The following is an 18,079-nucleotide window of genomic DNA, read 5'->3' as shown; positions in this document are numbered from 1 at the left end:
ATAGCCTCTATGATAATGCTATTAAAGTTTGATATACTCCTGCCAAACACACATATGTTTATGTACTGTATAATATAACTATACACATTTAACACCATATTAACAAACAACAAAAGATTTAAACTTGGAGCGCTTTAAAGTTTGCATAAATATAACAATATGTGACAATTAAACAGTGACAGGGTGGTAGTGGTTAAAGTCACCCCCCCCCCCCCCCAAGAAAAAAATAAACCATTAAGATTAAATTGCAAATAATTTTTTGTTTGTTTGTTTATTACTTTAATTAAGATTAGAATTGTTTAATTTTGGTACTGGGTACCCTGCAGGGTTACCGCACCTCAGGATAATATATTCATATTACCAAATATTAACATGAGTAAAAAAAACAGCATGAAAACTTTTAGTAGCGGTAGTTTTAAGAACTTATGACAGTCAATAATGGTAATCCTTTTTTAGTTACGGAGCAGATTGGACTAAATACTACCTGGCGGATCCCATGGACTTTTTCGGAGGAGCCAAACAGAAAGAACTTGTCCTAGGTGGCGAAGCTTGTCTCTGGGGAGAATTTGTCAACAGTGTCAATTTAATTCCAAGGTAAAGTTCATATTGAATATATCTTGCTAGAAATAGAATAGCCTTAAACCTGCCCTATCAATGGGAAGATCTATAAAAGAAATTGGAATTTAAAAAAGCGTTTGAATACATAATTTTTCAAAAAGAGCATTATAGTTTTCTTAAATCTAATAAAAAGTTATTGGTTTTCGCGATATTTCATTATCATTAAGTTCTAAAAATCACTGATTCTATGGGTAATTTTCTTATCTTTAGAACTTATACAATATACATGTTATATATAACATGATTTTATTCCTAAAGAGTTAATTTAAACTAAGGGACAGGGGAAAAAACTTTGTTATCAAAATGGGCCATTCAAAAACATGTAGTTCGTACTTACAATGTTAAGTAATGAAAATTGCCCGAAAGTTGTATCTAATCGCTTCACTTGCCATGGCAAATTATACACATCTTGGGTCAGCAATTTTAATAGCATAGCTTCTAAATTATTAAGCCCATATGTTAGTATAATGAAAAAAAATTCAATTATTAAAATGTCACGAAAAAAAGGTTCTGTCTATCATCAAACGGAAAAATGTAATATAATTTGGATCTTAGTTCAGTAGCCTTATTTGACCTTTATTATAACTTTGCTGCGCCCCCAATAATAAATAACTTTCTTGTTTATATTATATATTCATTTCACGGTTGGCAAGAGATTAGAGTTGAAATATTAACCTCGTAATGTTTAAAAGCGAAACTTTTCAATTATTAAGGTCTTACGTCTATCCGCCCGTACGTACGTAACGGTTAACTATTTTTGTTATTTTAGGCATGTTAGAATTGTCAAAACTTTGGATGATCATTTCTATCACAAAAAGATATGATTTAGAAAGCGTAGCATCTCTTTAATGGATACCAGAAAGTCCGTACGTACTTTTCAAAACTTGCTAATTTATAAATTTTTGAGAGATTTTTTTTGTAAGAAATAATTATCCTATTAAACCGGTTTTTGGAAAGTCTTATTCACGCAATTTTCATAAAGTTATACCTATACAATTTTGTTAATACTTTTAAATTAATATTCTGACTTTTAAGTTTTTACACTCTACAAGTGTTCATGTTCGTTTATTCTACCGTTTATTTCAGAGCATCACTTTTATGGATGTTGTCATTCTTGTCAAAATTATCCAAAAGTATTTTGTAACTAAAATAATAATAAGCAAAGCTTGGAATAATTGTTCTTTCATCCAATTGAACCTGATTGAATTGAGTCGACTTGCATGCTGACTATAAAGTAGAGACAGCGCAAAATTGCACAAAAAAATGACGTCAACGATCAAATAACCAATGGAAGGTGAGTATATATTGTACAATTGGTCAATTACAATGTATACTAGCCTCTCATTGGACAACTCTATCAAATGACGTCATTTTTTGGTGCTATTTTGCGCGTCTCGACCTTCTATCACCAACCAATACTTTAAACATTTCTATTTTATTCATAGGGGAATTGAGATTTTTTTGAGCTGCTGTTGAAAATAGATAGATAAAATTTGGGTGAAGATTCCTATGATACTTTTGCATATAGTTTATAGATTATTATGTTTATTTGACTGACGTTCATGCTTTAAAAGCTTTTTTAAAGGTTTCGTGTTCTTTTGTTAAGACAACTAAACATCTGCTATATGATCATTTGTCTAATATTTTTTGTGCTTTTCAACTTATGGATGTTGTCATCCTTGTTATAAAACTGAATTATATAGAGATGAGACGCTAAGTACTAAGATGAAAGATACGTATTTTGATGTGAAGGTAATTTATCTCTGGATAATTTGACAGAGTTGATGCAAAAAATGACAAAGTTGCTTCACCTGTTACACAAAAAGTCAAATATTAAAAGGTTAATGTAGATTTTATGATGCGTAGTACCTCTACAAGAATTCTTCTCCCCATAATTATTTTTTGTATATTCTGCATTTATAGGAGAAATTAAAGTGTTGTAACTATTGGCTTGTACAGCTAAAACTTATGATGAATTTTGATTGGTTTGTTTATTAAGTTTAGTGTCCAAACGTTCCAACCAATTATAAAAATCTACAGAAGGGGATATTTTGTGTATTAATATTGGGGATTTACATCAATTTAAAGGCCATTATTTTATCCCTTTAGATCTCTGTAATATATTCACAGTGAGTTATAGTTACCCCCCGTCCGCAAGCTTTATGTTTCATTTGAACATGCAATATTTGGTTCCGATCATGAAAACTGTTTATTACAGATGAAATAATTTTTCCTTCAAACTTTCTTAAAACTATGAAGTCTATGGTATCTATGGGTGTTTGTATACTAGTTTTTCTTCAAATTTGCACTGCAAAGAGAATTATGCTAAATTCTTTCACATTTCTCTACGTATACAGTGAATAAAAATAAGCAATATTTTATTCTTTTTATTTATTTCTTGAACATATTTTGTTTACATGAATTAGGTTAAAACAAGGAATAGGGTATAACAAACAAGTGAAATAAAATAATATTTGGAGGACAAAGAAGAGATCGTCGATGTGTTGCCCCCAACGACAGCTGAAAAACACGTATAGGTTTTCTGAATTAACTTCATTGTTGGTATAAGCTGGGTTAAAACAAGAATGGGGAATAGTCCTTTTCGTAACATCGCCCCATATGGGGCGATTCGTCGTATTTTTAAAATGGCTTTTTAAAGGTTATTTTAGGTTAGGTTAGATTATATTGGGTTAGGTGATTGCCCCACAGGGCTAGGTAATTGGCCCCGCAGGATTAGAGCCCCCCGCAGGGGCTAGAAATAGGAAAAAAGTTACTGTGAAAAATACGAAGAATCGCCCCATGAGGTGCGATGTTACGAAAGGGACTATACCCCAAGAATGATGTCAAATAATAACATTATTTTTAAGAGAAAAAAATATTTTTTCCTAAAGACTTTAAGGCTTGAAGTAATTTTTTTGTTATTCATTATTTAAAAACATTTTTCAACTATTAGAGTTTTTTAATTGGGTAATTGTTTAGTCATACAAACCTTCTCATTTATCTTGGATTTTGTAGAATAGATTTCCCATTAATCTGTTTCATGCAAGTTTATATCTAAACAAGGATGACAACATCCATAAAATCAAAGCTCTGAAACGGTAGGACAAAAGGGCATTAATACTTATATGGTGTCAGAACTGAATAATCAGAATATAAATGTATAACACTCGAAGCAAAATTGTAAGAAAATTTGTTGAAAAATTGCTGAATGCGGAATATGTTTAAGGACATATGTACATTTTTAGGACTTGATTATAGAGTTGCTTTGCTTTTAATATTGTACTTTCTTGTTCCAGGAATCAGTATACTAAAATTAAGATCAATCGGATAACTGGATCATATAAAAATTTGTTGTCAAAAAAGTGAAAAAATCAACATGTTGAAAATGGACGTACGGACACTATGGTAACGATTATAGAGTTGCTACGCTTTCTAAATTGTACCTAACTACTACAGTGATCACCATGCAAAATTTGAAGTCGATAGGACAATTCTAACGTGCCTAAATTAACGGAAAAAGCTATCCGCTACGGACGGACGGACGGACCGACCGACCCTAATTATAGAAAAGCTTCGCTTTAAAAAAAAACTTATAAATAAAGTAAATGACGAAAAATACAAATTTGAATTAGTTCGTTTCTCCGTTTTGGATGGCTGCACAAAGCGTATATTTTATTGATGTTCAAGTCTGGGAAAATTTTAAAATTTCAGTAGGAACGTTTATTTGAGTTTCATAATCTAATAAATTTACAAAATATTCATTAAATTGTCAAATCAAGCGTAATATTAAATTTAGTTTTCATAATGTTACACATTGATTTTAGTTTTAATTTAATTAGTAAAACAATGAATTTATCACTTCTTGGGTCTTACACCGTATTATCATGTACTCTAATATAGTGAAACTTGTAGCTGGCTAAGTTAACGACCCTCTCCATTACTCCATTAAATTGAAGACAACTTTTTCCCTGTCACCCACGTTAACTCTATATTCATTTGTAAATCATATATTTAGGAAATAAATTATCTTATCAAGAAGGGGCCAGGGGGAGGGGTGAACACAACATTCAATTCAATTTGATATAAAGATAAGGATCAAGAAATTTTTTATTAGATTACAGGTCCCAACGTTTTTGCTGTTGCAGAAAGGATGTGGTCTCCCACCTCTGTCATTAGTTCTCTAGTATCCTTATGTTGTAGCCCAGAGCAATTGCTGTTGCTAAAAGGTTGTGGTCCTCCCACTCCTGTCAGTAGTACTCTAGTATCTATCTATCTCTAGGTTGTGGCCCAGAGCAAGTGCTGTTGCAGAAAGGTTGTAGTCCTGCTAACACTGTCAGTAATACTCTAGTATCTATCTATCTCTAGGTTGTGGCCCAGAGCAATTGCTGTTGCTGAAAGGTTGTGGTCCTCCCACCTCTGTCAGTAATACTCTAGTATCTATCTATCTCTAGGTTGTGGCCCAGAGCAAGTGCTGTTGCTGAAAGGTTGTGGTCTCTCACCTCTGTCAGTAATACTCTAGTATTTATCTATCTCTAGGTTGTGGCCCAGAGCAAGTGCTGTTGCTGAAAGGTTGTGGTCTCTCACCTCTGTCAGTAATACTCTAGTATCTATCTATCTCTAGGTTGTGGCCCAGAGCAAGTGCTGTTGCTGAACGGTTGTGGTCTCCCGCCTCTGTAAGGAATACTCAAGAAGCCAAACACAGAATCCAGGTAAGAATAGCAATAGATAGTTCTATATGAATAAAATAGTCTAGAAATTTACTTATTAGTCTTTGCTTAACTGAAATCTACTTAAATAATATGAAGGAAATTGAATATGGAATACCAACAAAAAGCTTTTTTGAAAATCTTATTGAAGTTACATCAACGGCTGATTTAATTCTTCTTATTTACATTTTTAGATAAAGAGTAAGATAGAAAGATAAACAGACAAATAAACTCTTTTCTCGTATTCATTTGAATCCGGTGGATAGGAACCGGTTCTCATGAATACGAAAAAACTATGTCTAGCATCGTATTATATCCAGTTTTCTACGAATATAGAAATGTACAATCATAAGATTAAAACTAGTTTTTTTAGCCGGTGCCTTCGGCACCACGCGGAAAGCCGTTTATAATACGATACGAGAAATAACTATTATATTACAAGGAAATGGAATGTCGAATGATCCAGCGTGGTTATCCAGCAGAGCCAATCAATGGACCTGGATTCTGCAATGTCAACTGGAATGCTTAACTTACAGAGATCTCAAATTATTATTTCTTTCAAAGCTTAAATTGGAAAAGAACGAAATTATGCACAAGTAGCGAAGCAAAATATTTTTAAATGCAAGAAAGTTAGTTTAAAGATTTTTTTTATAAATTTAACATAGTTGCGTTACTAAATTGTTATAATTAATTTAGAGCATTCCTTTAAAATTAAATTTAAATGATATTTAAAACTTGCAAATCTTCATTGTATCAATGTCGTTTTATAATTAGGTTTATAAATTATAAACACAATAGAATTTATAATTTTTAGCGTTAATATCGGATTTAAACCGTTGATTTCACTTTCCATTGAATGATTTTTATAAACAACTTTTTGATTAAATTATAATATATTGAAACCAAGTTTAAAAATATGTTATTTATCGTTGGTACTTCACAAACTATTAAAATCTAAATATGTGATAGATTTTTTAGATTATAATTATAAGAATTATATTATATCATATGTTTATTCAGTGTTAAATAAATACATTCAAACTTATTTTTTTTTTTTTATTTATTTACATAGTTTATTAAAAACAAAACAATTTTCTTTAAGACAAAGGGAATAGTAGATTACGCAATAATCTGTAAAGTTGTGAGTAAGATTTAAGTCAAATGCGCATATTAGGTCAAATTGTTATTAAATAGGCGTTTAATTATTCTAAGCGTTTTGTCAACATTAAGAACAGTTAGACTTAAAAGCGCATTTGACTGGAAGCTTGCTTACAATTTTCGGATTATTGCGTATGCAGCTACTTTTCCCTTCGTCAATATATAGCGAAGCAACAACAATTTAACAAAATTTATATACAGCATAAAACGTTTAATGCAATTCACCCAAACTGCTCCCCCCCCCCCACTAAAAAATTGTCTTTCCCCTCTATATAAAAAATGAAAGTCATAATCTTGAGAAGTATGTTTGCTTGGGAATTCATGCACAGTATATCAAAAACTGAAATATTTAAACTGCTTGTGTTGACGTACAGATAGATCTTAGCTATAGAGTAGCTACGCTACTAATAACAAATTGTGAACAGATAAATACATTCTACAATGATTGTTTTTGTCTTCTATATTTTGTTTATAATCTAAATAAGAAAATTTACAGAACAATGTGGTCTTTTTGTAGCTAGATTTATTTCAGCACTTTCTTAGGATTGAGATTGTTCCCTGCTTACCAACTCTCTCAGGCTTACCTAGAAATAGAAAAGTGTTAGATTATATTAATTTTCCTATAGGGTGAAGAAGAGGTGTCAACTCCCTCCTTAAATTTGTTTTAGGAAAGCCTGTCTACCCTTTTTTACCCATTTCATTCTTCTGGGGAAAAATGTTATTCCCCCTAACTGCAGACGGCCCTTACTATTGACAGACAAAATCTCCTTGGCCCTTAACCTGTGGGGATACACTGTAATACCTAATGTGGCCTAGTCTAGTCTGACCTAAAGTAAAACTAAAAAAACGAAAACCTAACACCTTCACCCATATTTAAAATTTAATGCTTAACTAGACACTTTGAGGGAAACCGCCAAAAAATCTTACCATATTACTATCCTGGAGCCTGTTATAGTTAGGATTTAAAACCGAACTAATTCTGTCCATAGTAGGCAGCTTAATTTTTCTACTTCTCACTGCATAGATAGAACCACCAACCAATAGGAGCACTAGAAAAAAAGTGTAGATTTATCTTTTTGGGGTAACACAATTTGTATATTTCTTTTATATGTTTAAAGGAATAATACATATATTTAGTTTAAGTTTGTTTGTGGTCCATACGAGACAATTGTATTTAACAACTCTCAGAAAAATAGCTGATCACAGGACCAGGTATAGGTAAAACATAGCCAAATCGGTCCAGCGGTTAGTGATATCTAAAGCTTCATTACCTAAAATACCCGCAGCAACACCAGCAATGACAACAACTGTATCCTTGTGTGGATCTCCACCTGGAGGGGTCACCTCTGTTGTCCGAACAGGCTCCGTGGTCCAGCGAGCAGTTGTCCTCTTTTCTGTTGTTCTAAAAAAGAGTCTTTTGAGAATAGTTATTCATGGAATCGTAGACAGCTTTCCTCGGATTATAAGATTAAACCCAATTTTTCTAGCCATTAGGGGTCAAAGGCCCAGGATAACAAAACTGGTTTTGATTTTATGATTTTTATTTTCATATTCCTGGAAAATTATCTGTATTACGAGATAATATATGATTTTTCAGTATGGCTGAGAACTGGTTCTAATCCTGCAGATATTAATTGGTTTTAAAGCCATTTATCACGAAGACATAAAATTGATTAACATTGACAGAACAAATTGACCTATCAATCATTACCCCCCCCCCCCCATTTAAAATTTACCCCTACTCTGGAGTGCCGTAGGCACCCCCAACCATTTAGGGGGGGTATTTACCCCCACCAAACAATTTTGGGGGGGTAAATACCCCCCCCAAAATAAAAAATCGCTTAGAAAATTAATTTTTTCGCGCTTCGCGCGCATTTTTAATACTAATTTTTAATAAAATTTTAATTACCCCCCCAAAAAATTTTACCCCGGGGTTAAATTTTGGGGGGGGGGTAAACAAATTTAAAATCAAATTACCCCCCCCCCCCTCCAAAAAAAGCTTGGACGCCCACATGCTATCAATCAATGTAAATTTTAATAAAATAGTTAAATTTAGATATATAATCCTTTAAATAACCTCTTTTTTCATTATAATTAAAAAAATTAAAATTAAAATTAAAAAAACTGTTTATTATTATTAAACTTTTTCCGCACCTATGTTGAGTAGTATATTTCTCTGTTGTTCTAGTTGTTCTCTTCTCTGTAGTCCAATGTTCTGTTGTATGTGTTGGATGTGGGGTAGTTGTCTCCTCACTGTTCCATCTAGTTTAAATGCAAGTTTTTGTACAAGTTATAACATATCAAAGATGGGTTACTTAAAACGAATTATCCATTGTACAATTAAGAATATTTATGTAACTTAGGGAAAAGGAATGGTTCTGAAGGCTGAGGCAGACGGGTCTAGCAGGAAATTGTCTTTAGATTGGAAGGACTAATTGAGAGAGTTCGAGAGAGCTTCTTATAAGGTTGATTTTCATTTTTCTTTCTTTGTGTTAATCTATCTTTGTATGAATGTAAGGAATTAGCAGGGATCTTAAGAAATAACACATCGGCAACCCCCCCCCCCCTCCAAAAATAGGAAGCGAAATTGATTCTTTTGCAGATTTAAATCATTGGTGAAAACGATTAGATACTATTAGCTTGTAAAAACCAAAATCAAGTTCTTGAGTAAAATCCTAAAGATTTTAGGCCAACTAATACCAGAATGAGAATATACTCTGGGAGGTAAATTATAGTCGAATATCCCTCCTTTCCAGAGAAATAACGTACATTCATAAATAGTTTATTATCTAAAGATGTAATATCTATCATAAATGTAATAATTTAGATATAAATACAATTGTTAAAAGCGAAGCTTTTTATAATTAGGGTCGGTCCGTACGTACGTCCGTCCGTCCGAGATAGATAGCTTTTATTCGTTAATTTAGGCATGTTAGAATTGTCCTATCGATTTCAAACTTTGCATGATGATTCCTGTAGTAGTTAGGTACGATTTAGAAAGGGTAGCAACTCTGTAATCATTACCAGAATGTCCGTACGTCCATTTTAAACATGTTGATTTTTCTACTTTTTTAACAACAAATTTTTATGTCATCTAATTATCCGTTTGATCTGATTTTTGGTATATTGATTCCTGGGACAACAAAGAACAATATTTAAGCGAAGCAACTCTATAATCAAGTCCTAAAATTGTAAGTATGTCCATAAACATTATCCTGTATCAAGCAGTTTTCCAACAAATTTACTTAAATTTTGCTTCGACTCTTTCGATACATTTATTTTCTGATTATTCAGTTCAGACACTATACAAGTGTTAATGTCCGTTTGTCCTACCGTTTCAGTGCTTCGCTTTTATGGATGTTGTCATCCGTGTCTTTATATTATTATAAGAAGATAAACATGCGGAAAACAATTCAACAAATGTATTGATTCATTCCTATAGTTTCTTGGATATGCAACAATTATCCTTATACTAAAGTAACAGGATGTTTGTCTGTATATTTGTTTGTTTGTGTGTTTGTACCGAAGGATCTCGCTAACCGCTGATCGGGTTCTCCTTAACAGGGCAACCTCTCATAGGTCACGGAAAGGTTTCACGAAAGGTTTCACAATTTTCAGTAATGTTATCCTTGTAAAAAAAACTGACTTACTTGCAGCCTGGAGTGAAGGTAACATCATCAATGGCAATATCCCCCTTGCCCATGGTGGCAATATTTGCCTCCACAACAATCCTGTACATCTCCTCAACATTTAGTGGCAACTGGATCCGTTGCCAGATGTTTGAAACAACGTGGGCCGGATCTTGGTAGGATTCCCACAGTTTACGCCTCTCCTTATTCTCAAACCTAAATTATTAGAATAGTTTATCGCATTGTATTATAGACAGCTTTCCGCGCATATGAAAATAAAAATTATATTATGATATCATGGTTATGATTTTTATTCTAATATTCGTAAATATTGTTTGTAATATGGTGCTGTACATGATTTTTCAGTGTGGCTGAGAACCGGGTCATATCCAGTGGATATTAAACGGCTTCGAAGCCATACTTGAAAGATTAATATTCAAGTTCAAATAAAAAATCTGTAGTGTTTGGTGTATATATTTTTAAAAATCTATGTTATATGGTTGCGACTAATAAAACAATATCAATCATCTTTTATGCTGGGAAAAAGCTCCGGCTAAACTTTTTAATTAATATAGTTTTCAACTAGCTTGTTTGTCATGTTCTGATAAACTTGTGTTAAACTAAGAGTGCTAACTATCAAAATAATAGTGCTTTCCCTTAAATATAAAACCTAACCTAACCTGACCCCAAAGTAAATAAAACCAATGAAAAACTATCCCCCTTTTCTTTACATAACAAGATGTGGGGATTTCTGAGCTTAAAGAGGCACTTTGCAGGAAAATACAAAAAACATTACTAAGTAGCTTTGCTATTGAATAATATAAAATTACATTGTAATAAATAAGAGTGAATTGGAAAAGACTTTTTGAGGCAATAAAATAAAGTTTTCTGTTCGTTGCATTAACAAAGACTTTCTTCAAAATACTCTAAAACTTTTTCTTTCCTCAAATCTTCATTCAAGTGAACTGAGATTTTCTTTTAAACTTTTATGACAATATTCGTAGAAAAGCTAAAATTTGTATTTAAAAGTTGGCATTTTGGTAAACACTTGAAAAAATATATATTACTACGACTGTATCTTATTCGCTTTTAATAAACAAGTAAATTATAAAAATAAAAAACTTTTTTCACTTTTCACTGATCCTAACGCAGTGTTTGTTATGTAAAAATTGCACGAAAACGTAGCATAAAACCAGAAAAAAATCATTTGAATCTTGAAACTAATAATCTTATTTTATTTTCTATATTTTCAAGAGGCTGTGCTACCATAAGACATTATCGTCCCTGTTTATGTTAAAAATTCAACTTACTCAGTGTATATTGTAAGATTTCCTAATTGTTTACCGTACAAATGTACAAACACTCTCATTTCACAGTTCTTATCTTGTGGCGCGGCCTAAAATAAAAAAAAGATTTAGAGTTATTTAGTATGATTTAAAAAAATTGTATTTACTATCTTCGCTTAAAAACTCTAGAGGCATCGTCAAATAAGAGAAGTAACATTCAGGGAGTAAGGGAGGGGACAATGGATCGAATATTCAATTTTTAGGAGTCTCAGACTTTGGGGACTGGCTTAAAGGGAATGTGCAAGAATTTAACAGTTTCTGACTGAGTTTGGGGACTTGCGCATAGAATGCCGCTACTCGTTATGTATGTTTTGAATATTGCAGACGGGGAGAAGGGATAAGGGAAGTGGGGGGAAGGGAAATAAACACTCGTTGTGTTAGTTTGGAATGTAGCAGACGGGGAGAAGGAAGAAGGGAGGTGGGGGCAAGGGAAATAAACAGAATAAAAAGGGGCAGTCATATTCTTGCTAGCAGCTGGCCGGGTTCAATAATCTTTTAATATAAAAATCACACCAAAAAACCTCAATATATTTCATCAAAAACAAGTTGTGATTTCACTTTACATGACGCTATGGAAATCTATTATTCAATTAACAATCCCTTTATAATTTCCTACAAATTTATTGGATTAAACTGGATTTCATGCCCTTTCTTTGATAACTCTTATATTGAATTAATTGTCCATTGTCCCCTCCCTTACTCCCTGAGTAACATTACTTTTTTTTCTTCTAGAGGGCTATTTTTAGATCATTTATAATGAAAGGGGGAGGTCTAACCAGTTGTTTCAGGACGGAGGTATTCAAAAGAAGATCCTAATCAGTCAACAGGCTCTCTGTATCTAAAGCTTCAGACAGACAGATTCACTATTATAGATTATAGAAATTTCTTCATTTTAAGGAAGCTTCACATATTTACCGTGGTGGTGTTATTCTATTTTTCCTATTTATTAGGGACAAATGCTAATATGAATAATTAATTTTTTATGAATCTAAAAAATGTCCACCTTGAAAAATGGTGTTGCTATTGTTGCTTTAGTTTGTTCTTCCATAACCTGGTCTGAGGATACATACAGATAGTGACCTAAAAATATACAAATTTGCTTTTATCCAAGCAATCAAAAAAATCATAAATTCTGGAATACCTAGACCCTATGTAATGAGTAGCAAATGTTACAAAGCTTGGCTGAATATTTTCTCTTCAATTGGCATAGTTCAGCCAAACGTTGGAACATTTGTCCACTTTTTTTGGAGACACTATAAGATGCTTTATATATGTACCCTCATTAGTCTTGAAATCAACATTTAGATAACATTGACATTAACCAGTACTAGTGTTCATCTTCCTTGCATCATTGTGGAATGAATTGTCAAAAAAAAAGTAGGCTACCAAACTTACCTTCAGGGTTAAACAAGGTATGATCAAATGGAGGTCCGGTATTTTTGTTCTGTGTGGATCCATTTCCTCTGACCCACTTGGTAAATGACTGTGGGTCATAGTCCTCGAAGAAGCCCATCGGCTTGTCTAAGTTTTCAAAGTCAGTCTGGAATTTGATTATCATTTTAAATGTTTACAAATATTTTTTCTTTACTATTACGTTTTTTGGACTCCGTTCTAACACTCCTGGGACTCTATTTTAATACCATGCATTCCTTCTATGTGCTAATATGTAACAATAAAATAACCATCAAAGTATAACAATTTTATTTAGAAAGAATATATTAGGTCACTCTTAATTTTGATCCCTATGTATGTAATAATAATCATATGATAAAGAATCAGAATAATTATGATCAAAAGAAGTAAAAAGAAGTTTAATATGATTAAAAATGGATTAATAATATAATGACATTAGAGGCATAATTATTTATAGAGCAGCTATGCTAATAAAATCCTTTAATTGATGAATATCAATGGCAAATGTGCTATTTTAAATTTTAAAATGATAAATTCCTTTTGATATAACTGACAAAGAATATCAGCTTCGTCAGAAGAATCACCACAATCATCGGTAAGATCACAAAGTTGTTCATTAGGTATACAGGCCCTGGTATCTTTACAGTGGAATTCTTGTCCATTCTAAATATTAATTATAAGTAAGATCATATATTAGGTATACAGGCCCTGGTATCTTTACAGTGGAATTCTTGTCCATTCTAAATATTAATTATAAGTAAGATCACACAGTTATATTAGGTATACAGGCCCTGGTATCTTTACAGTGGAATTCTTGTCCATTCTAAATATTAAATATAAGTAAGATCATATATTAGGTATACAGGCCCTGGTATCTTTACAGTGGAATTCTTGTCCATTCTAAATATTAATTATAAGTAAGATCATATATTTGGTATACAGGCCCTGGTATCTTTACAGTGGAATTCTTGTCCATTCTAAATATTAATTATAAGTAAGATCATATATTAGGTATACAGGCCCTGGTATCTTTACAGTGGAATTCTTGTCCATTCTAAATATTAAATATAAGTAAGATCACACAGTTATATTAGGTATACAGGCCCTGGTATCTTTACAGTGGAATTCTTGTCCATTCTAAATATTAAATATAAGTAAGATCACACAGTTATATTAGGTATACAGGCCCTGGTATCTTTACAGTGGAATTCTTGTCCATTCTAAATATTAAATATAAGTAAGATCACACAGTTATATTAGGTATACAGGCCCTGGTATCTTTACAGTGGAATTCTTGTCCATTCTAAATATTAAATATAAGTAAGATCACACAGTTATATTAGGTATACAGGCCCTGGTATCTTTACAGTGGAATTCTTGTCCATTCTAAATATTAAATATAAGTAAGATCACACAGTTATATTAGGTATACAGGCCCTGGTATCTTTACAGTGGAATTCTTGTCCATTCTAAATATTAAATATAAGTAAGATCACACAGTTATATTAGGTATACAGGCCCTGGTATCTTTACAGTGGAATTCTTGTCCATTCTAAATATTAAATATAAGTAAGATCACACAGTTATATTAGGTATACAGGCCCTGGTATCTTTACAGTGGAATTCTTGTCCATTCTAAATATTAAATATAAGTAAGATCACACAGTTATATTAGGTATACAGGCCCTGGTATCTTTACAGTGGAATTCTTGTCCATTCTAAATATTAAATATAAGTAAGATCACACAGTTATATTAGGTATACAGGCCCTGGGATCTTTACAGTGGAATTCTTGTCCATTCTAAATATTAAATATAAGTAAGATCACACAGTTATATTAGGTATACAGGCCCTGGTATCTTTACAGTGGAATTCTTGTCCATTCTAAATATTAAATATAAGTAAGATCACACAGTTATATTAGGTATACAGGCCCTGGTATCTTTACAGTGGAATTCTTGTCCATTCTAAATATTAAATATAAGTAAGATCACACAGTTATATTAGGTATACAGGCCCTGGTATCTTTACAGTGGAATTCTTGTCCATTCTAAATATTAAATATAAGTAAGATCACACAGTTATATTAGGTATACAGGCCCTGGTATCTTTACAGTGGAATTCTTGTCCATTCTAAATATTAAATATAAGTAAGATCACACAGTTATATTAGGTATACAGGCCCTGGTATCTTTACAGTGGAATTCTTGTCCATTCTAAATATTAATTATAAGTAAGATCACACAGTTATATTAGGTATACAGGCCCTGGTATCTTTACAGTGGAATTCTTGTCCATTCTAAATATTAATTATAAGTAAGATCACACAGTTATATTAGGTATACAGGCCCTGGTATCTTTACAGTGGAATTCTTGTCCGTTCTAAATATTAATTATAAGTAAGATCATATATTAGGTATACAGGCCCTGGTATCTTTACAGTGGAATAATTGTCCATTCTAAATATTAATTATAAGTAAGATCACACAGTTATATTAGGTATACAGGCCCTGGTATCTTTACAGTGGAATTCTTGTCCATTCTAAATATTAATTATAAGTAAGATCACATAGTTATATTAGGTATACAGGCCCTGGTATCTTTACAGTGGAATTCTTGTCCATTCTAAATATTAATTATAAGTAAGATCATATATTAGGTAAACAGGCCCTGGTATCTTTACAGTGGAATTCTTGTCCATTCTAAATGTTAAATATAAGTAAGATCACGCAGTTATATTAGCTATACAGGCCCTGGTATCTCTTTACAGTGGAATTCTTGTCCGTTCTAAATATTAATTATAAGTAAGATCATATATTAGGTAAACAGGCCCTGGTATCTTTACAGTGGAATTCTTGTCCGTTCTAAATATTAATTATAAGTAAGATCACACAGTTATATTAGGTATACAGGCTCTGGTATCTTTACAGTGGAATTCTTGTCCATTCTAAATATTAATTATAAGTAAGATCATATATTAGGTATACAGGCCCTGGTATCTTTACAGTGGAATTCTTGTCCGTTCTAAATATTAATTATAAGTAAGATCATATATTAGGTATACAGGCCCTGGTATCTTTACAGTGGAATTCTTGTCCATTCTAAATATTAATTATAAGTAAGGTCACACAGTTATATTAGGTATACATTCCCTGGTATCTTTACAGTGGAATTCTTGTCTGTTCTAAATATTAAAATTTACTTACATAACAACTATCTTTAGCTGGAGGGAGGGCACAATCAAAGAACTCCACCTCATCAATTGCTGTGTTTCCACTAAATCAAAAAATTATTTAGCTATTTAGTTTTATTGTATTTATGACAGGACTTGGCAGCCTATCTTTAGCAATAAACAGCTAATATATATTGTGTGTCTAAGAGCTGAATGACTACATAGTATATTAGGAACCGGTTTATACATCCAGCTAAATATTGAAGTTATGGATCTGTTTCAATTTGTAATGATAAAGAGTAAAGACAAAAAAAATGCCAGACTTTCAGACAATAAAAACGCTAATCATTAATAATGTCCATGTTTAGGTGAACCTGAACATCATCAAAAATTACAAAGTTTAATGTACAAAGATAAAGCAGCTGTTCATCTACTTCATATATAGTCATATACAAAGTCAAAGTACAAAGTACAAAGATAATCTACATAATAAAGAACGTCATAATGTCATTCTATTTGTCTATGTCAAATGTTTCATTGGGTGTATCACGGAGATCCTAATTCAAATAATGCTTTCAGAAATCAAGCTTTTTATAATGACAAGGTGAGTGAGTTTTGTCATAATCTAATGAAATAAGAAAAGGTTTGTAAATATACCAAATATAAAAGACTTTTAGACATCTAAACAATTAATTTAAAAAAAACTTACTTGTGAGCCCCATCATTCCAATGTTGAATTTTGAATCCAGTTTTGAAATCATCATTGTGACGACCTAATCCTATCAGAATCTTGTTCCAGATGCCCCTGAATAGTTTTAGTCAGATAATTACAATTTTTAAAATATTGTTATTTCTTTAGGCTTTACAATATGACTGAAAATAATGAGATTTTAATCAAACAGGTAATAGACAGACACGTAATGACTATAAGCATAAAACAGAGTAAAACAATTTGACACACAGAAAACTGTCCCGAATTTGTATTAATTTTGAGGAACAAGACTCCAGTGACGTCATATTTTTCTTTACCCAAAAAAAGGAAGGGGGGAAGAAAATCTCTTCAAAAGAGATGGGGAAAACCCCCTTTCCTCCCCTCTCTTTTTTCTTCCCCCCTTCCCTTTTTTTTCTTTCCCCCTTCCCTTTTTCGGGAAAGAAAAATATGACGTAACTGGAGTCTTGTTCCTCAAAATTAATACAAATTCGGGACAGTTTTCTGTGTGTCAAACAATTTAGGACAAATATTGAAGGTTCATTACTTAAAACTTACTTTTCCACAGCATCAAAGTCAAGTTGATCCAGTTCTGAGGTGATGCCAAGGTTGATATGTTGAAGGAGTGGACTCAGCACAACATTGTTGCTATCTCCGTTTAAATATACGTAGAATTCCAGTCTAGTGTCAATATTAATATTTTTCACAAGTTATTATCTATATCTGAGTTTTTAAAGAAATTGAAAAAAAATAGGCTTAAATTAAAGAAGCTATTTGTTACGTTAAAGGCAAAGGAATTTTTTAAAGCAGCCTTTAAAAGTACGAGAAAAAATATCTGAAATACATTAAAAATGGATCAAAAAATATTAATAAAATATTCCTGCAGTTAGGTCCAGAGTCTCTATATGTAGGGCCTTCAATTTCATGTAGCTCATGAGCGGATGTAGAATCACTTCCAAGCACAAAATGTCCATCCTTGCCTCCCTGAATGTTCAATGGCAATAAAAAAACAATGAAATTAAACCTTATTAGCTTATTTTTGATCATGGAAAGAAAACAAAGTAGCGGGTTTTGTTGGATTTTTACAGTAGCCTTTGATCGGTTAGGTTAGGTAAATGTTAATGATCGACCTGCAGGGTTAGGAAATTAACCCCGTAGGGTTAGAGTCCCCCGCAGAGGCTAGAAATATGAGAAAATCTACTGTAAAAAGACGACGAAACCCAAAACTTCGCTTTCTTTCCATGATCCCATAATTTTTTCAGCTTGTAGGGCGGGACTCGTTTTTTGTATACGTGAATAATGAACCATGCAAAATGTTATTAACCATG

At 32.3% G+C, this 18,079-nt stretch overlaps 2 protein-coding genes across 6 annotated transcripts in view; one reads left to right on the top strand and one right to left on the bottom strand.

Annotated features, from left to right (window-relative positions):
• The window catches only part of LOC145311854 (beta-hexosaminidase subunit alpha-like), a 33,672-nt gene extending 27,701 nt beyond the window's left edge, over positions 1-5,971 (top strand). For 2 of the 5 annotated variants that reach the window (XM_080150858.1, XM_080150857.1), the window contains 3 exons: positions 457-594; positions 5,240-5,327; positions 5,767-5,971. In XM_080150858.1, the coding sequence (XP_080006984.1) occupies positions 457-594; positions 5,240-5,327; positions 5,767-5,853 (313 nt within the window). In that variant the 3' untranslated portion in view covers positions 5,854-5,971. Of the gene's footprint in view, positions 1-456; positions 595-4,897; positions 4,956-5,069; positions 5,193-5,239; positions 5,328-5,766 lie in introns of those variants that run through there. The other 3 variants (XM_080150860.1, XM_080150859.1, XM_080150861.1) reach the window with 2 other exon arrangements.
• A 352-nt stretch (positions 5,972-6,323) lies between these two features.
• Positions 6,324-18,079, bottom strand: part of LOC145311853 (MAM and LDL-receptor class A domain-containing protein 1-like) — a 48,006-nt gene continuing 36,250 nt past the window's right edge. Inside the window, exons 11-23 of the mRNA XM_080150856.1 lie at positions 17,634-17,739; positions 17,310-17,434; positions 16,752-16,847; positions 16,077-16,146; positions 13,410-13,533; positions 12,853-12,999; positions 12,461-12,537; positions 11,422-11,507; positions 10,133-10,327; positions 8,637-8,744; positions 7,754-7,884; positions 7,410-7,531; positions 6,324-7,066 (exon numbers count right to left, since the gene is read on the bottom strand). Coding sequence (XP_080006982.1) covers positions 7,022-7,066; positions 7,410-7,531; positions 7,754-7,884; positions 8,637-8,744; positions 10,133-10,327; positions 11,422-11,507; positions 12,461-12,537; positions 12,853-12,999; positions 13,410-13,533; positions 16,077-16,146; positions 16,752-16,847; positions 17,310-17,434; positions 17,634-17,739 — 1,432 coding nt within the window. The 3' untranslated portion in view covers positions 6,324-7,021. The remainder of the gene's footprint in view (positions 7,067-7,409; positions 7,532-7,753; positions 7,885-8,636; positions 8,745-10,132; positions 10,328-11,421; positions 11,508-12,460; positions 12,538-12,852; positions 13,000-13,409; positions 13,534-16,076; positions 16,147-16,751; positions 16,848-17,309; positions 17,435-17,633; positions 17,740-18,079) is intronic.

The sequence above is a fragment of the Acartia tonsa genome, chromosome 2 (genome assembly GCF_053477335.1).
Source record: "Acartia tonsa isolate MP-2025a chromosome 2, ASM5347733v1, whole genome shotgun sequence".
Classification (NCBI taxonomy): domain Eukaryota; kingdom Metazoa; phylum Arthropoda; class Copepoda; order Calanoida; family Acartiidae; genus Acartia; species Acartia tonsa.
The sequence above is the reverse complement of the archived record's forward strand: the minus strand, read 5'-3'. Positions and strand labels throughout refer to the sequence as shown.